The sequence below is a fragment of the Ascaphus truei genome, chromosome 7 (genome assembly GCF_040206685.1).
Source record: "Ascaphus truei isolate aAscTru1 chromosome 7, aAscTru1.hap1, whole genome shotgun sequence".
Classification (NCBI taxonomy): Eukaryota; Metazoa; Chordata; class Amphibia; order Anura; family Ascaphidae; genus Ascaphus; species Ascaphus truei.
The window spans coordinates 35,720,766-35,743,055 of record NC_134489.1 but is presented as its reverse complement, the minus strand read 5'-3'; the positions used below and the strand labels follow the sequence as shown (position 1 = coordinate 35,743,055).

The 22,290-nt window shown below is 45.3% G+C and overlaps 1 protein-coding gene across 1 annotated transcript in view; it reads left to right on the top strand.

Annotated features, from left to right (window-relative positions):
- Positions 1-22,290, top strand: part of NTRK1 (neurotrophic receptor tyrosine kinase 1) — a 68,474-nt gene that overhangs the window by 35,520 nt on the left and 10,664 nt on the right. The window contains exons 8-15 of the mRNA XM_075607664.1: positions 282-611; positions 1,087-1,104; positions 2,932-2,990; positions 3,954-4,056; positions 10,057-10,203; positions 10,718-10,848; positions 12,377-12,549; positions 16,038-16,278. Of these exons, the coding sequence (XP_075463779.1) occupies positions 282-611; positions 1,087-1,104; positions 2,932-2,990; positions 3,954-4,056; positions 10,057-10,203; positions 10,718-10,848; positions 12,377-12,549; positions 16,038-16,278 (1,202 nt within the window). The remainder of the gene's footprint in view (positions 1-281; positions 612-1,086; positions 1,105-2,931; positions 2,991-3,953; positions 4,057-10,056; positions 10,204-10,717; positions 10,849-12,376; positions 12,550-16,037; positions 16,279-22,290) is intronic.

Here is a 22,290-nt window from a genome sequence, read left to right as displayed (position 1 = left end):
CTCAAGGGCCACCAACTGGTCAGGTTTTCAGGATATCCCTCCTTCAGCACAGGTGGCTCAATCAGTCCCTGCTTCATCACAGGTGGCTCAATCGATCCCTGCTTCAGCACAGGTGGCTCGATCAGTCTTTGACTGAGCCACTGACTTGAGCCACCTGCGCTGAAGCAAGGATATCCTGAAAATCTGACCTGTTGGTGGCTCTGGAGGACTGTAGTTGGCCACAACTTGCTCTACTGCTTGGGAGACTTTGACACATAACCTCTCTCTGGATTTCTTCTCAGTCCCTGCAATGATCATCTCATTGCAAGAGGCCATTCCTCACCACCACTACTGCTTCCCGTACTCCGTGGACGGGAACCCCCGTCCAGAAATCCGCTGGCAGGTCAACGGACGCGACCTGAAGGAGAGCGGGTACATCTTCACGCGCATTGTGGAAGAGAGTGAGAACTCCACGGCCATCCACGGCTGCCTGTACCTCAACCAGCCAACCCATGTCAACAATGGCAACTACACCATCCTGGTGAGGAACATGTTCGGCTCCGCCTCTCACACCGTCTACAGCAAATTCATGGATAACCCATTCAGCTTTAACCCGGAGGAGCCCATCCCTGGTAAGGATGTAATGCCGGTCACTTAACCCTTTTGCTGCCAGAGTGGCCGGCAGTGCCATGGATTTGCCTGTGCTTCTTATGTATGTCTGACAGCAAAATAGTCTGTGGGCTGTATTGAACTGTTCTTCTAAAGCAGGGGTGCGCAAACTGGGGGGGGGGCACGAGATTTTATTGGGTGGGGGCTCGGCACTTACAAAGGCCCTGCGCTCTTCTCCAAAACATTTAAATGAAATGCCGGGGAGTGCGCGTGAGGCATCTCTTGTCTCCAGCGCTTATAGCAACGCGGAGTCAAATGAGGCAACGGGGTCACATGACGTCGTGACGTCAGAACACGCCGGAGAACAGGATAGGGGGAGGGGGTCGTGAGCAGGGGGGGGTGCAGGCAGGGGGGCGCAGGGGAATAAGCTTGCACACCACTGCAGTGAGCAAAAAAATAACCTGAAAATAAGACATATTTTTTATTTTTACTTTGCAGTTTCTATACCTCCAGAGGGTAAGTGTTTCCATTTCATATTTTGCCACCACTTCCATTAACCCTTCGTAAGTTGCTTTGCGTCTGTCAAACGTGGAATCCGTATTTATTTTGTAAGCATGGCAATATAAAACATTGCATGGGGCGGCTGGCCTAGCTCCTCCCTTTTGTGTGATGTCACTGTGTTGAGCGGGACTTTAAAGAAGCAAAGTGGTTGACCCTTAACCCCCTCTCTTCTCCCTGTGTGGGCAAACATGGAAGGCAAGACTTGATTTACGTGTATCCCTATAAAGTGTCCTATTTCTGAATTTCCGAAAGATTAAGGATTTGCACTAAACCTGATTTGTTTAAGGAATCAACTTATATCGTTCTGTTGTTTACAACATATTTTTTTGTGAGTTTACCGGGTGCCCCCCTTTAAACAGAAAGCTCGTTACTGGGTTAAAAAAAGGCAGACTGTCTATCATACTGTATATTATGGCAGCTCTGTGCATTGGACTTATGGTGTATTACAGTGGTTACTACAATAAGGAAACCCTATTATTCTTTATAAAGTGAATTAGTTTCAGGTCTTGCCTTTGAATGTAAAAGAATAGACTGAATGCAGCCGGGCCACTTACTCTGCAACTCTGAGCAATTAGCAGTACCTTGGGTTATCTGCATCATGCCGAAATGGAGCCAGTCTTTTGCTTGGGATTGCACGAGTCCCTGGAACTGAAGGCCTACTGCAGAAGCTTCACATCCCAGTGGCCTGATTACCCAACCAGGGTTGTCACCTTCTGTTAAATGATAACCCAGGGACTTTTTTTCTTTTCTTTAATAGGTTTTTATTTATATATTTAACTATCTTACCTTCTTCGGCGGCTGCGGCATCATCATACGGCGGCATCTCCCGCTGCGTGGTCCCCTCAAGATGGCTCCGCGCCGACAAATGGCGTGGTATTGCCACGACAACGGGGCGTGATGGCGCCGTGATGTCATGGCGCCATCATGTTGCCCTGACAACGGGACGCCTCATGGCGCTGCGGCATTATGTAACTTCCCATTGTCATGGCAACACAGCACGGAGCCATCTTGACGGGACCATGCAGGGGGTGATGCCACCGCCGGAAAAGGTACAGATTCAGCGGCCGTTATTCGAACAAATCACGGCGCCATTTTCCTGTGCGCTGCTGTACTCCACGCTGCATTAACGCCGCCAATCACCCCAAGCACCCGTGTTTATCGCGGTTGCTTTGTTTGAATTTCATGGATTCTGTTTCTTTGTGTGCAAAGAAGTGAATGAATTGTAATGTGTACAGCACTGTGCTACTGTGTCAATTTCAGTGTTTAACACTAAAATGCCATTTTCTGCACTCGCGTCCTAAGGCGGGAAGGTTGGAAGAAATCACGCCCCATGACGTGGGTATACCGAGGTGTACAACGCGTGAAGTGTTCGAATAACAGCCGCTGCATCTGTAAGATCCGATGGTCCCCGCACATGCCCCTGCCCCAAACATCCCAGCCGGCCCTACGGTAACCCGGAGATTTAAAATCTTAACCCGTAGCCCAGAGATACCCAGCCGAAACCCGGAGTCTCCGGGTCAAACCTGGAGTGGTGGCAACCCTGTGCCCGACTGCTAAGTAAAGTTAGTCTTACGTGACTGCAGCTCTCACCAGGGACCCCGTTCTTTAAAAGTACCCATTTTTTTTCATTATTTTTAAAGATTTGAGAAAGGAGACCACTTTGACATTCAGGGCTTTCTCCTTTTTATAATTTAATTTTTTTATCGAGGCTTACTTTAGAAAATTGTTGATTTTTTTTAAGATGAAAAAAATATATATATATTAAGTCTAATTCTGGTCTAGGAGGAGACAACAGTACGTATGGGAACGCGGTGGAATCAGTGGAGGAGCACACTTTTGGGGTGAGTTTACAGTAAGTCCATACATCCTTGGAACACAGTTAAAAGGTGCCAGACAGTCGTGAACTTTGTAGGGCAAACCTCAAGGTCGTAATTTGGTCAGTGCTTGCCAGCCCCTCCGTAAGCAACGCCAGTCTGTGTTTGGGGGATAACCCGATAATTGTCTGTGTGTATGTGTGGTTAAGATTCCCCACGGGCTGCAAACTACTAACTGGCTTTTATTCTACCTGTACGGTATATCTGCCGAGGCGGCCAATCGGGCAGCTTTTGGCCGACATTCCCATTGATGTCATTGGTGAATATCATCCTAAAAACGGTCAGACTGGCAGGTATAGAATAAGCCCCTAAATTAGGGATGGCCAACTCTAGTCCTCAAGGGCCACAAACAGGCCAGGTTTTATGGATATCCCTGCGTCAGCACAGGTGGCTCAATCAGTCCCTGCTTCAGCACAAGTGGTTCAATCAGTCCCTGCTTCAGCACAGGTAGCTCAATCGGTCCCTGCTTCAGCATAGGTGTCTCAATCAGTGACTCAGTCTTCGAGGCAGGGATATCCTTAAAATCTGACCTGTTGGTGGCCCTTGAGCACTGGAGTTTGCCACCCCCTGTCCTAAGTGATGGAGTAAGTCCCAGTTTTCTCTCTCTGATTCAATGAAGATTCTGAAAAGGCATACTGTAGGACTGACTGACTTTGTAGTGGCTCCTTCTCCTGCAGCTCGTGTGTGTGTGTATGTATATATATTTATATAATTCATTTATATATTAAAGATATTAATTTATACATTGTCTGCATACCTCTCTGAGCTGGCTCAAAGTATATTGGTCTGAATAATTTACTGCATGCTCTTGGAAAGCGATCGTCTTATCCTTTGTAATGCACTGCTGAGGTCTCTCTCCTTACAGCTGTTTATGGGAATGCGTTTCCCTTAAGTAGAGCAGGTTCACTCTGCCTGTGCGTTTTCCACCAGGTCTCCGTCGCTGTGGGACTGGCTGTCTTTGCTTGCATCTTCCTCCTGGTAATGCTGATTGTGCTTAATAAGTGTGGAAGACATTCCAAGTTTGGAAACAACAGTAAGTCCTGCCGGCTTTTCTCCACCCCCCTGCACACATACAGTACAGCTACGCTGCCTTTATTGGTGGTTATTTAAGTAACACAACTACTGTATGTCATTTACAAACCCACTTCCTTTGGACAGCACACGGATCCACTTTGAAGCATAATTTAATTGTGAGCACTGTGATGCAACATATAAAAAAAAACACAAAGCGCATTGAGCTATGTTGCAATACACTACACAACTGCAAGGTTAAACACAAACTATTAGAGATTATATCACCCCATACATTATTAGAGGCGCCCTCCCCCCACTCTCCTACACAAATTACATCTGCTACTGACTAACCCACCAACAGTGGCTGTCCAGTTGTTGGCCCAGAAACTGCACCCTGCCGCTTACACATGATCTCCTCATGCTAGGATGAGTCCTTTCCCCCTATACCCTGCCATGTCAGCACCGTCTTACTCCCTTTTTATAATACGTTTGTAGAGACTGCCTTTCCTTTACCAGTATAACCTGATCGGCCTGTACTGCAGGGGTGCCACAAAGTCTCCTTCATGCCCCCCCCCCCCCCGTCTCCTCTCCGGCTCGCGCTCGGTTTTAATACATAAGTAATCGCACAGGTATATTAAGTGATAGTCACTGTTGTGTTCCTCGCATTGAAGATTACAGTCCTACGTTTATGTAGCTCTCACCAAATATGTTGCTACAAGGGGGCTCAACTCCAGTCCTGAAGGCCCCCCGACAGGTTAGGTTTTCAGGATATCCCAGCTTCAGCACAGGTGGCTCAATCAGTGGCTCAGTCGAAGATTGCGCCACCTGTGCTGCAGCTGGGATATCCTGAATACCTAACCTGTTGTGGGTCTTGAGGGCTGGAGTTGAGCACCACTGTGTTAATATATGAAATACATGGTAAAAAGGCAATAAAGAGGTTACACCATCACGAAAATCATAGCTTTGGATCCCAGAAGGTCCTTCATCAGGTTCCAGGATCATTGATGTCTGTTGTTGTGGAGAGTTCAGCAATTTCCCATTCGCTACGTTTATTGGCGTTCCAATAAATGTGTTACCCAAAGTGACTGCGTCTTGAGAAAAACAAGTCAGTATTAACCTATTACATACTGCAGAGTCCCCTTATGAGCCTCAACAATTTCACCCTCTTCAACATCAGTATCAACCTCTTCCATAAATCAGTTGCCCCTCAGTGGAATTGCTTCCTTAGAAGTAAAAACATCTAAGTGAATCAATAGGCTGTACGTTATACAGTAACCATGATAAATAATGTGAGATTCAAAGAGTTGCAGGAACCATAAAAACCAAACTCTTAACCCCTATTAACTCCCATTTCTCCTAGATATTGAGCTGTCCGTCTCTCTCACATGTGGGCTCTCCCCTATGCTATGATGCCTCAGGCCACGCTACCTCCCAGAATAAACAGACGGAAAGTCTTGTGGGGTCATGTTGTAAAAGCTTCCACGGCTGTTTTGACCTTGACCTGTGATGAACTCTGTGCCAGTGACCTTGGGATCAATAGCTTTTAATGGAGAGGACTGGGGGAAAAAGAAGCAGTAATACATTTTAAGGATGTAGGATCCCATTGCCGGGGAGAAATCTCTGACACAATGAAATGTGGAGCTGTTGATATATGGGAAGCTATTTATCAAAGTTACACACTTAAAAGACAGAATTAAACAAAAACAGCATCAGATGTATCAAGGGGAAAGAGCACAAGGCGGAAATGGAATTCTTTCTCTTTGGTAAATCAGGGGTAGCATTGCGGCTGGAAGATGTTGATACATACAGTAGATCCCATAGATTTCAATAGGATTGTTACACTTGATAAATCTGGAACTGCTTTTTTTTTTTGCACCAGAAAGACTGATAAATAGAACATGTGGTATTTATATATTTGAGTGGACTTATATGGGAATTGAGATTTCTTGTACCTCTACAGCAAAGCATTGTCAGCCGCTCTGGCAGAGAAGGGGTTACTTGATGAAGCAGGAACCTCACTTTGAGGATGTGTGCAGAACACAGGTCACTAGCCGCTCTCATCAGCTCTCTGCTACAAAATAGAACGGAGAATAAGTTTATCCTAGACATAAAGATACTGGAATTGGCAGCAATCAATTCCTGTGCACGTATGAACTTGTCCTATTTGCTGTTACTTTTTATAGAATAAGAATATTATATCCACCTCACCGATCCAATTGCCTCCACTGTCCCCACTGTCAGACCCATCACCATGCCACCGAAAAGAATACATCCAGAGACCTGACCCCAACCCATCCAACAACCAAGCAAGCTCTCAATGCACCTAACCCATAGCCCGACCATAATGTCCCCACCCCTGCCCACCAACCAACCAAGCTCTCAATGCACCTAACCCATAGCCCGCCCATAATGTTCCCACCCCTGCCCACCAACCAACCAAGCTCTCAATGCACCTAACCCATAGCCCGACCATAATGTTCCCACCCCTGCCCACCAACCAACCAAGCTCTCAATGCACCTAACCCATAGCCCGCCCATAATGTTCCCACCCCTGCCCACCAACCAACCAAGCTCTCAATGCACCTAACCCATAGCCCGACCATAATGTTCCCACCCCTGCCCACCAACCAACCAAGCTCTCAATGCACCTAACCCATAGCCCGACCATAATGTCCCCACCCCTACCCACCAACCAACCAAGCTCTCAATGCACCTAACCCATAGCCCGACCATAATGTCCCCACCCCTGCCCACCAACCAAGCAAGTTTTACTAACTAATGTACATCGCCCTGGATAAGGGCGCTGTAAAAATGTTGTTAGAAATAAATAAATAATAAATGCTGCCGCCGGCAGACTTTGATAAATAACCTCCAACACCAGGACGCTGTACAAGTGATTTAAAACCCGTTTTAGAAGATGTTGATGTATCTTTAATACGCAGTAACTGCATTTTCTAGACTTTAACTAAGGCGAGAGATGAGAGTTCCAAGAGGTTAACTTCATTAGTGTTTGTTTCCCCCGCGCCAGGCAGTAAGAAACTGCTAATTCACTTTTGAAATTGATTCAAGCTCTAAATGGGTTTGATCTGTCTGATTCCCAAGGGCCTGGAGGCTGAGCTGCTGGAGAGAGCGTAGGAGAGACGGTCCGGTTAAAAGCAGCTTCTGCCTCCGCACTGAAACCTTGCCTTCGAGTGTAAGCTCTTCGGGCCAGGGACTCCCTTCTATTGGTACTTGCATGGCTGAAACGCTTATTCCCATTATGTGTTACATTATTATGTGACGCGCTGCGTATCTGGATGGTGCTATATAAATAAAGACATACATCCATCTATTAGATTATTTCTGTTTAGAAATTCTGCTCCATTTTAGCGCAGACTCAGGTCGATTAGAGAGATTATTATTATTAGCGTTTATTTGGAAAGCGGCAACATATTCCGCCGCGCGGTACAATGGGGGAACCGAGGGATATAAATGACATAAACAGAGTTACAGACCAAATAAGGACAAACAAGCTCAAACATACAGCAGGTAATGAGCCCCCCTGATCCTAAGAGCTTGCAGTCTAGAGCAGTGGTTCCCAACTCCAGTCCTTTTAAGTTTATTCTCTCATTGGCACAGGTGGCCCAATCATTTTTACCGAACCCCTGTGCTCAAGCAGGGGTGTCCTTACAACCTGCACTGTTAGTGGCCCTTGAGGCCTGGAGTTGGGAAGCCCTGATCTAGAGAATGCATCAATGCACAGACAAGTTGGCTTTGACGCGTTGCACCGTTAATTAGTCCTGATTGCACCAAACGTAAGAAAGTTGGTCATCACGTTTCCTGCATCTGGTGCACTGTACAATTGCACAAAGAGATGCAGAACCTGATACATGGCATTGTAACATGTATGTTGGGTAACTCTCCAAATAACAAGCTGGTGCTCAACAAGCAAATATTGGAGCAAAGACACTTGCTACAGTACATTGACACAAACACCTCAAAATGCCAATTTTGCTTCAACATGACCATCTAGTAGAGCTGGACCTTGATGCGGAAAATGATATAGATTCTGTCTCCTGTGTATTTTTTACTTTGTTTTTCCCTGTATCCCTTGGATGAGATGTTTTGATTTCTTATCCTACTGGAAAAAGAAATCCAAGCTCGGTTTGCCGAGATTCAATGGGGGAAAAAACCCTGCTCGCGTCACTTCTGACCAGTCACATGAATATCTAAAAGCAATGCTCACATTTAGTGGACAGGTCTTTAATTGAGAAGAGAACCAATGAACGGAATGAGAACGATTGCGCGCAGAGCCTGTCCCTGCTGTGTTGCACAGAAACACACTCAGAGGTTGGGATTTATTCACCCGCGACACGGAAGAGTTGCGCCACGACCTGGCGTTACCTGCCGTTTAAGGTAACTGTAGTTGGCACCGGAGTGGGGGGGTGATACCCTGTATCACGGCTTTGCGAATCCCAGCCAGAGATTGGCAGGAGATCCATGATTCCTGGAGGCTTCATTATTTGTGGACTATTACAGCGGCAGAAATAGATGTGCGGACAGTAAAATAACACCCCAAATAATATCTAATGAGAACCGTACAGCTGCCATACAGTATTATCTTTACATCAACGTGACCGCATATTAGACCTGAAGAAGACCCTTTGGGATGAAATATTGCTCATCGATAAACACGCCAATAACCATTGGCGCCTGGATTCTGTACTTGGCTGTAACTGTTGTCGACACAAATATTCCCAATTAGATTATTGGACTGTTTCCCCAATGCCTACTACTTTTGTGTCATCACCAATAAAGTTGGCTGATTATGTCTCCTATCTCCCCAGCGGCCACTGATGTGTGATGGTGTAGAGTGATAGGGAGTATCACTACTTGTTTATAATGAAATAATAATAGCATGTTCTTGTATAGTGCTGCTAGTTTTACATAGCGCTTTACAGAGACATTTTGCAGACACAATCCCTGCCCCGTAGAGCTTACAATCTATGTTTTTGGTGCCTGTGGCACAGGGAGATAAAGTGACTTGCCCAAGGTCACAAGGAGCCAACACCAGGAATTGAACCAGGTTCCCCTGCTCCACACTCAGTTCCAGTCAATGTCTTTAGTAACTGAGCCGCTCCTTCTCCCAAATAAACACTTCCACTTTTTTAAATCTATTTGAAAGGGCTTGAAAAGAATCACCAGGATTGCGGATGATTACGCCCTCAAGCAGTGAACCGCAGTACCACTCATTTTTATGGCACTCATATCACTCACATCACTGTTGCCCAGTCCCTGCATCTACATATTTTCTGCAGTGGAAAAACATACAGTGTCGTTGAAAAATCAGTCCTGCACTTATAGGCAAAACAATCTGTTGAAAAACTTTATTGCAGCAGCTGCTTGCAAGAGTACATTCACATACAAAAAATCAAGACGCGTCTGATCTAACATAAATGAACTGAACTATAGGCTCTAAGTAAACATCTTACACCAGAAACAGGGGCGGGCATATTTAATATCACAATGTCAGCACTTAAGACTTCATTGGACATCTTACTTTTCTTTATCTGTTTTTCTTGCAGTTACTTGGTTATATATTTTGCAATATATTTGAGCAGATTAAGCAAAAAGAAAACGCAGGTGCTAAGCCACCTCATCTTGTTCAAGGCCGACAGCTGGTACATCTCTGACTCTACAAGGGGGAGTTAGTAGATAAGACGGGGGGCCCAGCTAAACAAATAACTTACAGTTTCAGCATTAAGGAAAGAAATTGTTTTACACACACGCACGCACACACACACACACACAAAGCATGACTCTTCATATAGTTATGGAGAACAAAAGCCTGGTTATACTATGCATAGAAATAATGTGAAAACACTATTCTTCTACAATTGGAACCTGCCCCTCCCCCCAACCACTCAACCCCAAAACAATGAAAGTAGATGTACTGATGGCTTTCTAGTTCCATGTATTATACAAGCGTCGGACGCAGACCTGTACTGCTCTGATGCATTTCTTCGCCTCTGTCTTGTAGGAGCGGCTGTGCTGGCTCAGGAGGATGACCTGGCAATGTCACTTCACTTCATGAACTTTGGGGCCAGCCCTCTCGCCTCTGCCGATGGTAAACTGGACGGGATGAAGCCCAACTTCATTGAAAACCCACAGTACTTCTGTGATGCCTGTAAGTCATTCCACGTCCTACTCTATGGAGCAGGGGTGGGACAACTCCAGTCTTCTAGGGCCACCAATTGTCCAGGTTTTGAGGATATCCCTGCTTTAGCACAGGTGACTCAATCAGTGGCTCAGTCAGATTGGCAGATCCCTGCTTCAGCTCAGGTAGCTCAATCAGTCCCTGCTTCATCACAGGTGGGTCAGTCTTTGACTGAGCCACCTGTGCTGAAGCAGGGATATCCTAAAAGCCTGACCTGTTGATGGACATTGATGACTGTAGTTGGTCACCCTGCTATAGGGGGCTATTTTCTATAACAGCCAAAAGGTAACTTCAGACAATCTACGTATCTGATGACCTGTACTAAAGTCCTCCCTGCTGTGATAGTCTGCGCACTAAAATGATATGGATTTGGTTCTCCAGGGCTTATGTATTAAGGCAAAAGTAGTGCGATTTTTGACCTGCAACATGGGACTGAAACTTTCGAGGGTTAACCTAATACCCAAATGTGTGTCTCATTTTGCAGGCGTCCAACACATCAAGCGCAGGGACATCGTCCCGAAGTGGGAGCTCGGAGAGGGGGCCTTTGGGAAGGTGTTTCTGGCTGAGTGCTCTAACCTGACCGCTGAGGATGAGAAGACTTTAGTGGCTGTTAAGGTGATTATAAAGAACGTGTTTCCTTATTTATTCAGTTCTGTAAGAAAAACCGAGTCACAGGGACAGGTGAGTACAAGGGGGTATATTCCCTAAAGTGTGATAGCCGTTGAAACTCTTTAACGGCTATTTCGTTGAACGGCTTTTAATGAGTGGTAATTGCCATCCCACTTTAGTGAATATAGCCCAATACATAACTGCTATATGCTCCAATTTATCCTTGAGTTGGTAACGTTCCTTACTAGCAGAATAAAGCTGTCTTCTAAACTGAGAAGAAGATATATTGAGAAACACATCTCATTTTAAGTGCTGTATATTACAGTATGTCAAAGGGGACAAGCACAGTATAAAGGGGTTATCTATAGGGGACAAGCACAGTATAAAGGGGTTATCTATAGAGGACAAGCACAGTATAAAGGAGTGATCTATAGGGGACAAGCACAGTATAACAGGGTTATCTATAGGGGACACACAATATAAAGGAGCGGTCTATAGGGGGACATGTACCGTATAAAGGGGTGATCTATAGGGGACACCCACAGTACAAAGCAGTGATTTATAGAGGACAAGCACATCATAAATGAGTGATTTATAGGGAGCAAGCACAGTTCAAATGAGTGATCTATAGGGGACAAGAACAGTATTTAAGGAGCGATCTATTGGGAACAAACACAATATAAAGGGGTGATCTATAGGAGAGATATGACAGAGGCTTTTTAATGACATACAGTAGATACAGTAAGTTAAAAGTGTGAGAAGATGGCAAATTCCAGCTCCGGGAGACAGATTGTGCTCTTCTGTGTGTTATAAGTTAGGTTTCAGATGCTGATGGAATTTTAAATGTACGTTTTCAAATCATTAAAAATAAATATGAGCTCATTTTGTTGGGGGAATATTCTAATGCCGCTTGTGGCTGTAAATCAATGCTGCTGATTTTTGACCCATGTAATACAGATGCAGCAGCCGTTATTCGAACACCACGCGTTGTACACCTCGGAATACCCACGTCAAGGCGCGGGATTTCTTCCAACCGTACCGCCTTAAGACGCGAGTGCAGAAAATGGCATTTTAGAGTTCTGGTTTTTAAACACCTGAAATTGACACCGTAGCTCAGTACTGTGCACATTACAATTCATTCATCTCATTGCATTTAATTGCACACAATCCATGAAATTCAAACAAAGCAACTGCGATAAACACGTGTGCCTGGGGCGATTGGCGGTGTTAATACAGCGTGGAATACAGCAGCGCACACGAAAACAGCGCTGTGATTTGTTCGAATAACGGCCGCTGCATCTGTATGTTATAACACACACACCATCATCATTGTGGACATGTATGTGACAGATATGAAAGACCCAAGTCACTTGTAACCAAACGAGACCAGACAATATGCTGTGAATCTGTCTACCCATTTACCATGGAAGATTTCAGCTCTATGCTGTGTATCTGAATAGAGGTGAGAACTTACAGAGCAAAGGGAAATCGGCTATAAAACATATTGTATAAAGGTCTATATGTTTGGATCCAGGCTCTGAAGGACGCCACAGAGAACGCCAGGCAGGACTTCCAGCGGGAAGCAGAGCTCCTCACTGTCCTCCAGCATGAACACATCGTCAAGTTCTATGGGGTCTGCACTGATGGGGAGCCGCTCATTATGATATTTGAGTACATGAAGCATGGAGACCTCAACCGCTTCCTCAGGTAAGCGCACCACCTCGTTCAGGGCCATATTGACTTGACCAAGAGTGCTCAACTCCAGTCATCAAGAGCACCCAACCAGGTCAGGTTTGAAGGATATCCCAACTTCAGCACAGGTGGCTCAATCAGTGGCTCAGTCTTCGACTATGCCACTGATTGAGCCACCTGTGCTGAAGCTGGGATATCCTTCAAACCTGACCTGTTGGGGGTCTGGGGGTGGGGGGGGGGGTCTTGAGAACTTGTGTTGAGCACCACTGAACTAGGCAGTGCTATGTCCAACGGTGAAACACACCTTAAGGCTCATTCTCTTGAAGGAGTATTAGGCACTCCACCGCACACAAGACGGGAGAAATTAATATTCTGCACTTTGGCATCTGTGTGAAATGTGAAAACGTTTCATTTTGAGCATTCTCGAGTTTTGTAGATTAATGGCAACTCCGTCATTGGCAGCTCAACGAGGGCGCATGAAATATGGAGAAACCGGGCTGCTAGGCTGGCTGTTATTCATACATGCTATAAATGTGTGTCAAGGAACTTTTTACTTAACTCCTATTATTGCTCCATGTAACCACTCCCCATACTATTCTTCAATGAGATTGAAGTTATAAAAGGTGAATGTGAAATCTTGACACAAAGTGGCATTTCAGTAAAGTGCGATGGTGCTAAAACTAGATATGTTCACTTGACTCTGTGGTGGGTGTTTGGTGTAGAGGGGGTGGGGAGACAAATGGGAGGTGGGGGGGGGGCAAGTTTAAATCTCTTGTTAGTTTTAGGGGCAGGGCTTGCAGGTTTGGTAGGGGGAGCTGTGGATCTGTGAGTGAGGCTACCTGGGAGGAGAAACAAGGAATAAGGAGGGGAGGCTGCAGGGGAGGAGGAGCAGGAACCAGGAGGAAGTGAGCATGCAGGGAAGGAACTTGGGGAAGAGAGGCTGCAGGGGAGGAGGAGCAGGAACCAGGAGGAAGTGAGCATGCAGGGAAGGAACTTGGGGGAAGAGAGGCTGCAGGGGAGGAGGTGCAGGAACCAGGAGGAAGTGAGCATGTAGCGGAGGAGCTTTGGGGGCAAAGAAGCTGCAGGTGAAGAGGAGCAGGAACCAGGAGGAAGTGAGCATGTAGCGGAGGAGCTTGGAGAAAATGTGGGCAGGATATTTCTTTCGAACCTAGTTTTCGCCACAGGTATTGTTCACTAGGGGCCGGGCTGCGGTCTGGATCACTTCAAACTGCGGATGTTTGGGGATGTCTCCGCTTTTCCCCCTCCCGCAAACTCGTCCATCTCTAGCTGAAACTCCCGTTGACTTGATGGCACCCTGATCGGTACTATTGCACCTTCATAAATATCTCACATTCTCCACATACCTTGTCTACTTTTGAATCATGTTTGAAAATGATAGATTCTACCCCAAACAGTCCATATTAAAAATACATTGTCGATCTTCTTTGGTCACATCCCTGACATAGTCCTAATTACTGCATAATGGAAGGCCACCGTTCAATAGGGATTTTAGATTAGATAGAACTAGCCACCTTAACAGGTGCACTTCTAGCAGGCTTCAATGTTCTCCGTGGTGTGATAAGTTAGGATGAAATATTCTGCACCGACGCTGCATTGAACCTTATAGAAACTCTGTGATATTCTGCGTTACAATGTTTTATTATCTGGTGGAATACCATAGAAATGAAGCAAAACCAGTCCAAAATAGAGGTCAGCTGGTTAATATTTATTCAAGGTTCTTGAGAAAGGTCTGCGGTGTCAGACCAAAATGTTGGATGAATAAATATTGACCACTTGACCACTATTTTGGACTGATACTATTTTTGCTTCATTTTTAGGAAATTTCACCATTGAGTTTCAGCACCTGCAAGTATCTTTAATTTTCGAGTGCACATCCTGTATACTTCCATATATTTTGGACTATTACCTGGTGGAACAATATCACCCTGTAAATCTGTAATTAAAAGTTTCCCCCGTTACAGGTGTATCAGTAACATTTTGAATAACATGACACCATGTAGTGTCATTGCTTCTAAGCCAGCTAAGCCAAACATTCCCACATGGAACGTGTCTATGAAAGATTATTGAATAGAGTAGCAGTCGTTGTCCCCTCGTCTTCAGTTCTCCGGCAGAAAGTATAAAGGACCACTGTGGCAGCCAATTGAAACACTCAATTCGGACTATACAATTGTACTGTAGGCCACACCCATGAGGTTTCTATGTATTGTAAGAGCAATTAGTTCCCTGCATTATGGCCTCGTCTTCTCTCTCTATCATTTCTCCCTGCCAACACTTTCCTCCCTGAGTCCCCCATGCTTTGTCTTTCCATTATAGCTGTCGATCTGCCTCTTTTAGGCAGCCTTCTCTTTCCAGCTAATGCAATCCTCCTTGCAATATTGATTAGATTAACTGTCTGAGAGGCTTAAATAGAAGGAGATTGTCCATCAGTTGAAATAAACAGAGACTTTTTCATTGGCCCCCCAGGTATTGAACATAGACGCTATGCTGCCAGTGGCATTGTGTAGTGTCCGGGTTTTGATGGGGAAAGCTGAGAGACATTGTTTTTATGATTATTGTTACAATGGGACTTGGCATGAAGGCTTTATCTTTCCAGGGGCCTGCACTTTGTCTTGAAGTCACTGCGCTCAATTGGAGCTATTGCTGCAACATACAGTAAGAGAGCTTAAGTAACCTACAGGTGGAACTAGTAGGCAGCTGAAGTGTGTAGGGGAAGACTGGACTATGGGTAATATCACTGCGTATACTTGTGGTAAAACCTTATCTGAAGTTCTTTGACCGTTTTTAGAAGGTAAATCTGTTAACGTGAAGAGGATGAAGGTAAACAAGAGAGTAGAAACCAAAACTGCGTGGAACAGGGGTGGCCAACTCCAGTCCTCAAGGGCCACCAACATGTAAGGTTTCCAGGTTATCCCTGCCTCAGCACAGGCGGCTCAATCAGTGGCCCAGTCGAAGACTGCACCACCTGTGCTGAAGCATGGATAACCTGAAAACCTGGCCAGTTGGTGGCTCTTGGGAACTGGAGTTGGCTACCCCTGGTGTCAAGTCTCCACTGAAATGTCAATTAACCCCTTGGCAGCCAGGTGGGCCTGCAATGAATTATAAAGCTGTTTTGAAAGCAAACTCAGCATAAAACTCGAGACAGAATGTAATAGACGCATGGAATAGGCACAGTAAATAAGTAAAAACATGGTATACAGATGAGTAATCATCAAGGATTTGGATGCAGCAAATATAGATGGAAATCAAATAGCGTGTATGGCATTTGAGCCGGCGAGGAAATCGGTGGATCGGGTACAACAATTCGTCAATCTCTCTGTATCTGGTTTTGTATACAATGTTGGAATGAGATGTGCAAAACCAGGACCATTTGCGTTCATCCTTATCTGCAGCTATCTGTGTATTAGAGTCACTCAACAGCATTTTTAATGATGGAGCAACTCATGATACTTTCGATTGGGAATGTCTATTCTTTCTTTGCTCAGGTCCCACGGGCCAGATGCCAAGATCTTGGACAACGGCAATGGGCAACCCGATGGACAGCTCAACATGATGCTGATGTTGCAGATTGCCACGCAGATTGCATCTGGCATGGTTTACTTAGCATCTCTCCACTTCGTCCACCGGGATCTCGCCACCAGGAACTGTCTTGTAGGCGTCGATTTGATTGTCAAGATCGGTGACTTTGGGATGTCAAGAGACATTTACAGCACGGATTACTACAGGGTAAGTTACTTTAAAGTTCATAAAGGAGGATTTGTGTTAAATGTCCTTTGCCTTTTCTATAGGTTACACTAGCATAACAAAACTCTGCATTCTGTTTTATAGCCCACAAAAAGAAACGTTTATTTGGAAGATAAATACTCACATACAAAAATAGTACAAAATGGCCGTGACATCAAATAGGTAGGATATCTTCAAAGATGGTCGCATATTATTCTGTTCCTGAGTGGAATCCTTCTGTTTGATCTTGATATCGTGATAATAAACCCGGTCCCCCCTCTCTGCTGGTGTTAACCCTTCTCTTCTCTTCCTTAGCTAAAACTGCTTGATATTTATCCAGATAAAAGGACCTAGTCAGCCTTACTACTAATCCTATTTCCAGATATGGTACCATGTACAGCTCAACCCCATTATAGCGCGATCCGCCACAGCGCGGATCTGCTTATAACGCGGTCTCAGCGTGGCTCACGTTTAAAAAATAAAAGTTCCCTGCTTCATCAGCTTCGGACGAGGGTGGTGTGTGTGTGAGTGGTTTTTTTTGGACAAACAAATCACGAGGCTCTGTCAGGCAGCGAGCATGCTGAGAGATGTAGTCTTTTGGTGTCAAAAGCCATAAAGCTTTTAACGCGATCTCATTATGTGGACCCCGAGTAACAGGGTTCAGCAGTATCTTTCTGAACACCCTAAGCCATTTCACATGATGTCATACCTGATAAGGAACTACCCACCCTCCATACAAGGGATCAAAACTACTTTTTAGCAGTCTTGATTACCTCAGCATATCATCACAGTAACTGTTTGTCTCTCACTGGCCTTTACCTAGCCATATGACCTTCCTGTCTATCCACAGATTCTGCTTGTTAAAATACGTTAGCCACATTTCTTTTACTTAAAATACTTCATTTCTAACTGAATCTGCAGAAGATTCTGACATTATCCCATGTAAGAAGATCTTCAGAACTCATTCTGTCAAAATCAGTGATGGATTTCCTGTTAGGCCTGGGCCTAGTGTGGCAAAATTTGGGGGCAGCAAAAATTTCCGTCCCCATACGGAGGCCGCGCAATCGGGCCTGATGGGAAATTCCTTACCTGCTGCCGCCTTCCTGCTTCCTCCGCCTTCTTTCTGCAGCATCCAATGACCCTATGACGTCACACCGCGGTTCGTTGCCATGGCAACGCGACGTCATGACATCATGTTCCCACGGCAATGAGACACAGTGTGACGTCGCGTTGGTGATGAAATTACGCTGGGATTTCAAAGAAGATGGAGGGCGGCAGCACGGAGGAGGCGGCGGCACCAAGTAAGTGTCATGGTGTGGCGGATATCCGCCGCTGGTCAGAATAAATAAGACATATTTCCTTTTCTTCCGAAGATATCCTTCAAACAATTGTCTTATTTAACATGGTAGGAAGTGGCTTAACAAGCCGTCAAATTATTCATTTCCATTTACTGTCGCCATATTGAATTGGGGCTTATTTACCAAGCTGGCTAATGACTATGCACAGAAATATGTTTTTGTGGGAGCTCTTTTTACTTGCGTTTGAGTCAAATGTAAGACACTTCTTAACCCCTTTTTATTATTATTGAACATTAGCTGAAGAGTTTGACACCACTACCAGGACACGGGTAGAAAAATGACCCCTGATGCAGAACGTGGTACATCCCATTACAATACTGTGTCAAGTAACACTTCCCCAAATCACTTACTCTTACACCAGATGCTAAAGCAACGATACTCGTTAGATTCTAGAATGCTTCAATTAGCGTTAATTTAATGGTAAAATGAAGCGCTCGCAGTCCTACACTTCATAGGCACTCTGCAGTTACAGTGCACAATGGCACATTCACATATAAGTGGACCCTACTCAGTGTTAATGGCATTAGAGCAGGGGTAGCCAACTCAGGGGCCACTATCAGGTCAAGTTTTCAGGATATCCACAGCCCATGTGGCTCAAGTTCAGCACATGTGGCTCAATCAGTGGCTCAGTCAACGACTGAGCCACTGATTGAGCCACCTGTGCTGAAGCTGGGATATCCTGAAAACCTGACCTGTTGGTGACTCTCGAGGACTGGAGTTGGCCACCCTGGCTTTAGAAACAGTACACAATGATCACTCAATAAATAGCTTTTCCACAGCAGTTTTTAAGGGTTTCACGTGAGCCTGTTAGTGACCAGTTATGTGAAAACTCTAGGTAAATAGCATCTTGCTAAATTCAAATATTTTCAGAGCCACGATTAGGTAATCACTTCTGCTGTCGGCACAGCAGCCCAGGCAGCAGAGAAGGGTTAGCGACGGGATAGCAGACAGACCGCAGGGATAAATGTGTGTATTTTATACACCAGCCGCCTGACCTGAAATGAGAGAAGCAGTGTTGGTTCTGAGCTCTTTGTTAGATCAGCGCTGCTCTCGCTAACACCGTGTACACACAGGGAGAGAGAGACTCAGATCGATGTGGACAATTTGATACTGGTGTTCTGATCCTTATCAAAGGCGGAACAACAGAACAGACAAAGGAGTTGGCCGCCTCCTGCTACAGAGACGCCTCTCAGGGTTAAGGGGGGGGGAGGTAGGAATCACAACAAAACCGCAGTCGGCACCTCCAACGCAGTCACTCAATGTAACCCTTACACTCTGAAATCTCTGATACTGCAAAGATCTAACCAATATCACCACATGGGCGGATTATTTGTTCTCCTGCTTTATTTGACATTTGTTTTGCAGCAAAGAGACTTTGATACTGTATCTAACTTCCAATCCAGCACAAGAGCTGACACACACATCCTATTCACATCACTATGAGGTCACTGTACAGCATGATGTCAGCACCTTAAGGCCTCATCCAGGGTGATGCTGAGCGGGCGCGCTCGCGCTGGCCGCGATGAAACACATTGTTGCAATGTGTGTGGCCAGAGCGAGCGCCTGCGCATGCACGGCGCTTAGCTGCTTGCCGAAGCAAGCAAATTTGACCGTGCCGCTCGCCGGCGCGTCACATGAGCGGTTCGCCCAATGAGGGTGAACCAGCTCCATGACGTCATAGCCGCATCCCCCGACACTCCCCATGCGCGCAACTAGCTGGCCAGGAAAAGCACGGCAAAGCAGAGCGCGTGACATCACCGCGCACTAGCGCCAGCGCGCTCGCTCCCTGTCTGGCTGCAGCCTAAGAGGTGGCATTAACTCTTCATCTAGCATCATCTAGTTCTAGTCCAAGGCTCTTCAACTAGTTCTCCAAAGGGGACATATCCCAAGTAGAGTCAGGAGTAGAAGGGTCACAAGATAATTACAATGTCATGTTGAATACATTTAAAGACTTGTAAATACTTGAAGTATAATCATTTTTAACATATGAGCCATATATATTTATATTACCTTAGCTTACAGTGAATTTCAGTGTGATACATTACAGTTAGCTGCCTGAGCAACTACAATGAAATTAGCATAAACAGTCACTCCAAGGCCCTTTGGGGACTGGAATTGTCCTACAGGCTAATAGTTAGGGAACCCTGATCTAGTACAGTATGATGATTCTGTAACTATGGTAGGACTTATACAATTATTGCCACAGTTCAAAATAGTTCCCACATCCTGGCCTAATACTACAAAGCTCTTGGGGTTTTTATCTGGCAATAACAGATGGGCTGACATTCACTCAGTAACCGGGCTTATTTGGAAAGGTTTTCTGACTGTAAAGCTCAGGCAATACTGATGCAGAAACCAAGACTAGATTCCAATAGACTTCCAATATGACTTTTAAATTCCCTCTGCCACCGCATAAAGAATTCCAGATCGAATGATCAAAACATTCACACAAGCATCACATTTTATTCAAGATATAAGACAAATATGTGGGATTGTTGTTAGTTATTATCAATGTGAACAGTTAAAGCAGGTGTGGCCAAGTCCAGTCCTCAAGGGCCACCGACAGGCCAGGTATAAGGGATATCCCTGCTTCAGCACAGATGGCTCAATCAGTGGCTCGGTCATTGACTGAGCCACTGATTGAGCCACTTGTGCTGAAGCAGGGATATCCTTAAAACCTGACCTGTTGGTGGCCCTTGAGGGCTAGAGTTGGCCACACCTGAGTTAGAGCCTTAACCAATTTCTTATTGCACTGTGCATTTCATACTCGCTTAGTGCACTTTTTATTGATGTACTGTAAAGTAATGAATCGGCACCACCATGTTAAATGAAGATCTCCCCTTTATCCCGAGCCTTCTATTTAAAAGACATTGCATTTGCCAGCAAGGGATAGTAACAAGCATTTAGCTGCCATGTGCTGGACCTGGCATTCTTCCAACTTGGGGATGTTTCTTTTATTACCAGAATGAACTTTAAGTACCTGCCAAGCCTGCTGTTCAGCCAGGGCTCAACCATCCGTCTTCATCTTGTTCAAGGGCTCTAATGGGATTTGAACTTGTGACATCCTGAATGGAGAGGGCCTCATCTTTCCCTTTTAGTCCTTCTGAAGCTGCCTTTTTGTCCAACCCATATTCATATTTAATGCCGGCCGGTGATGGGAATAAGGAAAAATCACTTAGCGAGTGGAAAAAGTCTTATTCCAGGGAAATGGATGGAAGGGATCCAGGGCCAATAGGACAAAAAGGGTGGCCAGGGTCTAATTATACCAGGGCGGGAGGACAATCCCAATAGCCTTTTGGTTTGTGCTATGGGATATTAATATGTGTCGATATCTTCTCCTGCATGCTATTGGATGACCATATAAACTTAATATTGAAGGGACATAAAATGGATAAAATCAATTGATTTATGTAAAATGCCACGTTGCGTCAGTATTGAAATTTCTTCACAAATGACTTTAGTTTCCCCATTTTTACATAACCTAATTCCTCGTGAAATCCTACAGCAGATTTCGGTTTTGGAGACAAATTGGTGTCCAATCATTTTTTTTTTTAGGATCCTCATAAATAGTTTTTTTTTAATATATTGTAGTCAGAAAAAACCTGAGCCCATAAAACCAGAAGGTATCTGTTATTTGTAATAATATTTATAGCACGTTGTATTATTTTTCATCCTGCAGTGCATGCAGCACTGTACATAGGAAGGAATGCCTGTAGCCAAGAGCTGACAATCCAATGTTTGAAACCCGAAGCACGGGACAGTATGGAGGGGGTTGGTTGCACATGGACACGGGGCTGGCACTATGAATTAACTCTTTTATCTCCAATTTATGACTTCGGCTCATTGATTCCATCAAGCGGGTACCATTTTAGTTGTGCTACAGTACTTGGGAAGTACTGTTCGAGCGTTCATTATTACTGGCCACTGCAAAACAGCATCTGCGTGACACACTGTTAGCAGGTGGCGTGTGAACCTTTTCCCTATAGTCACTAGGACAAGGGTGGCCAACTCCAGTGCTCAAGGGTCACCAACAGGTCAGGTTTTCAGGAGAACCCTGCTTCAGCACAGATGGCTCAGTCATTATGAGTTGGCTACCTGTGCACTAGGATCTGGTGACATACTACCTGCCTTCTCTTCACTGTCTCTGCTTTCTCCCTACAACCCCAGTCCACAATTGATCATTACTAAGCTTTAGCCAAAAGCACAAACAGGTTATTAGAGCAGTGATTCCCAACCAGGACTCAGTGGAACCCTGGGGCTCCTTGAAGCAGTCTCAGGGGTTCCTCCAACGGACCCCAGACCAGGGGGGGTGGTTTTTTTTGGTATGTATTTTGTAGGGTGGATTGAGAGAGAGTGGGGTAATTGACGGAAGGTAGGGGCAAGTGAGAGAAGAGAGGGGGGCAGGAGGGAGTGAGCGAGGAAAAGAGGGAGTAAGAGTGAGACACAAGGGATAAATACATGCGAGGCGGGAGAGTTAGTGAGACGGAGGGGAGAGAAATACATGGGTAGAGGGTGGGAAATAGAGGTGGCTCGTGAGGTGTGAAATGTTGTGACTGACCCCTGTCGAACCGAATGTGTGTCAGCCAGATAGAGGTTCCCCGAGATTTTTCTAAATACTTCAAGGGTTCCTCCAAACAAAAAAGGTTGGGACTCACTG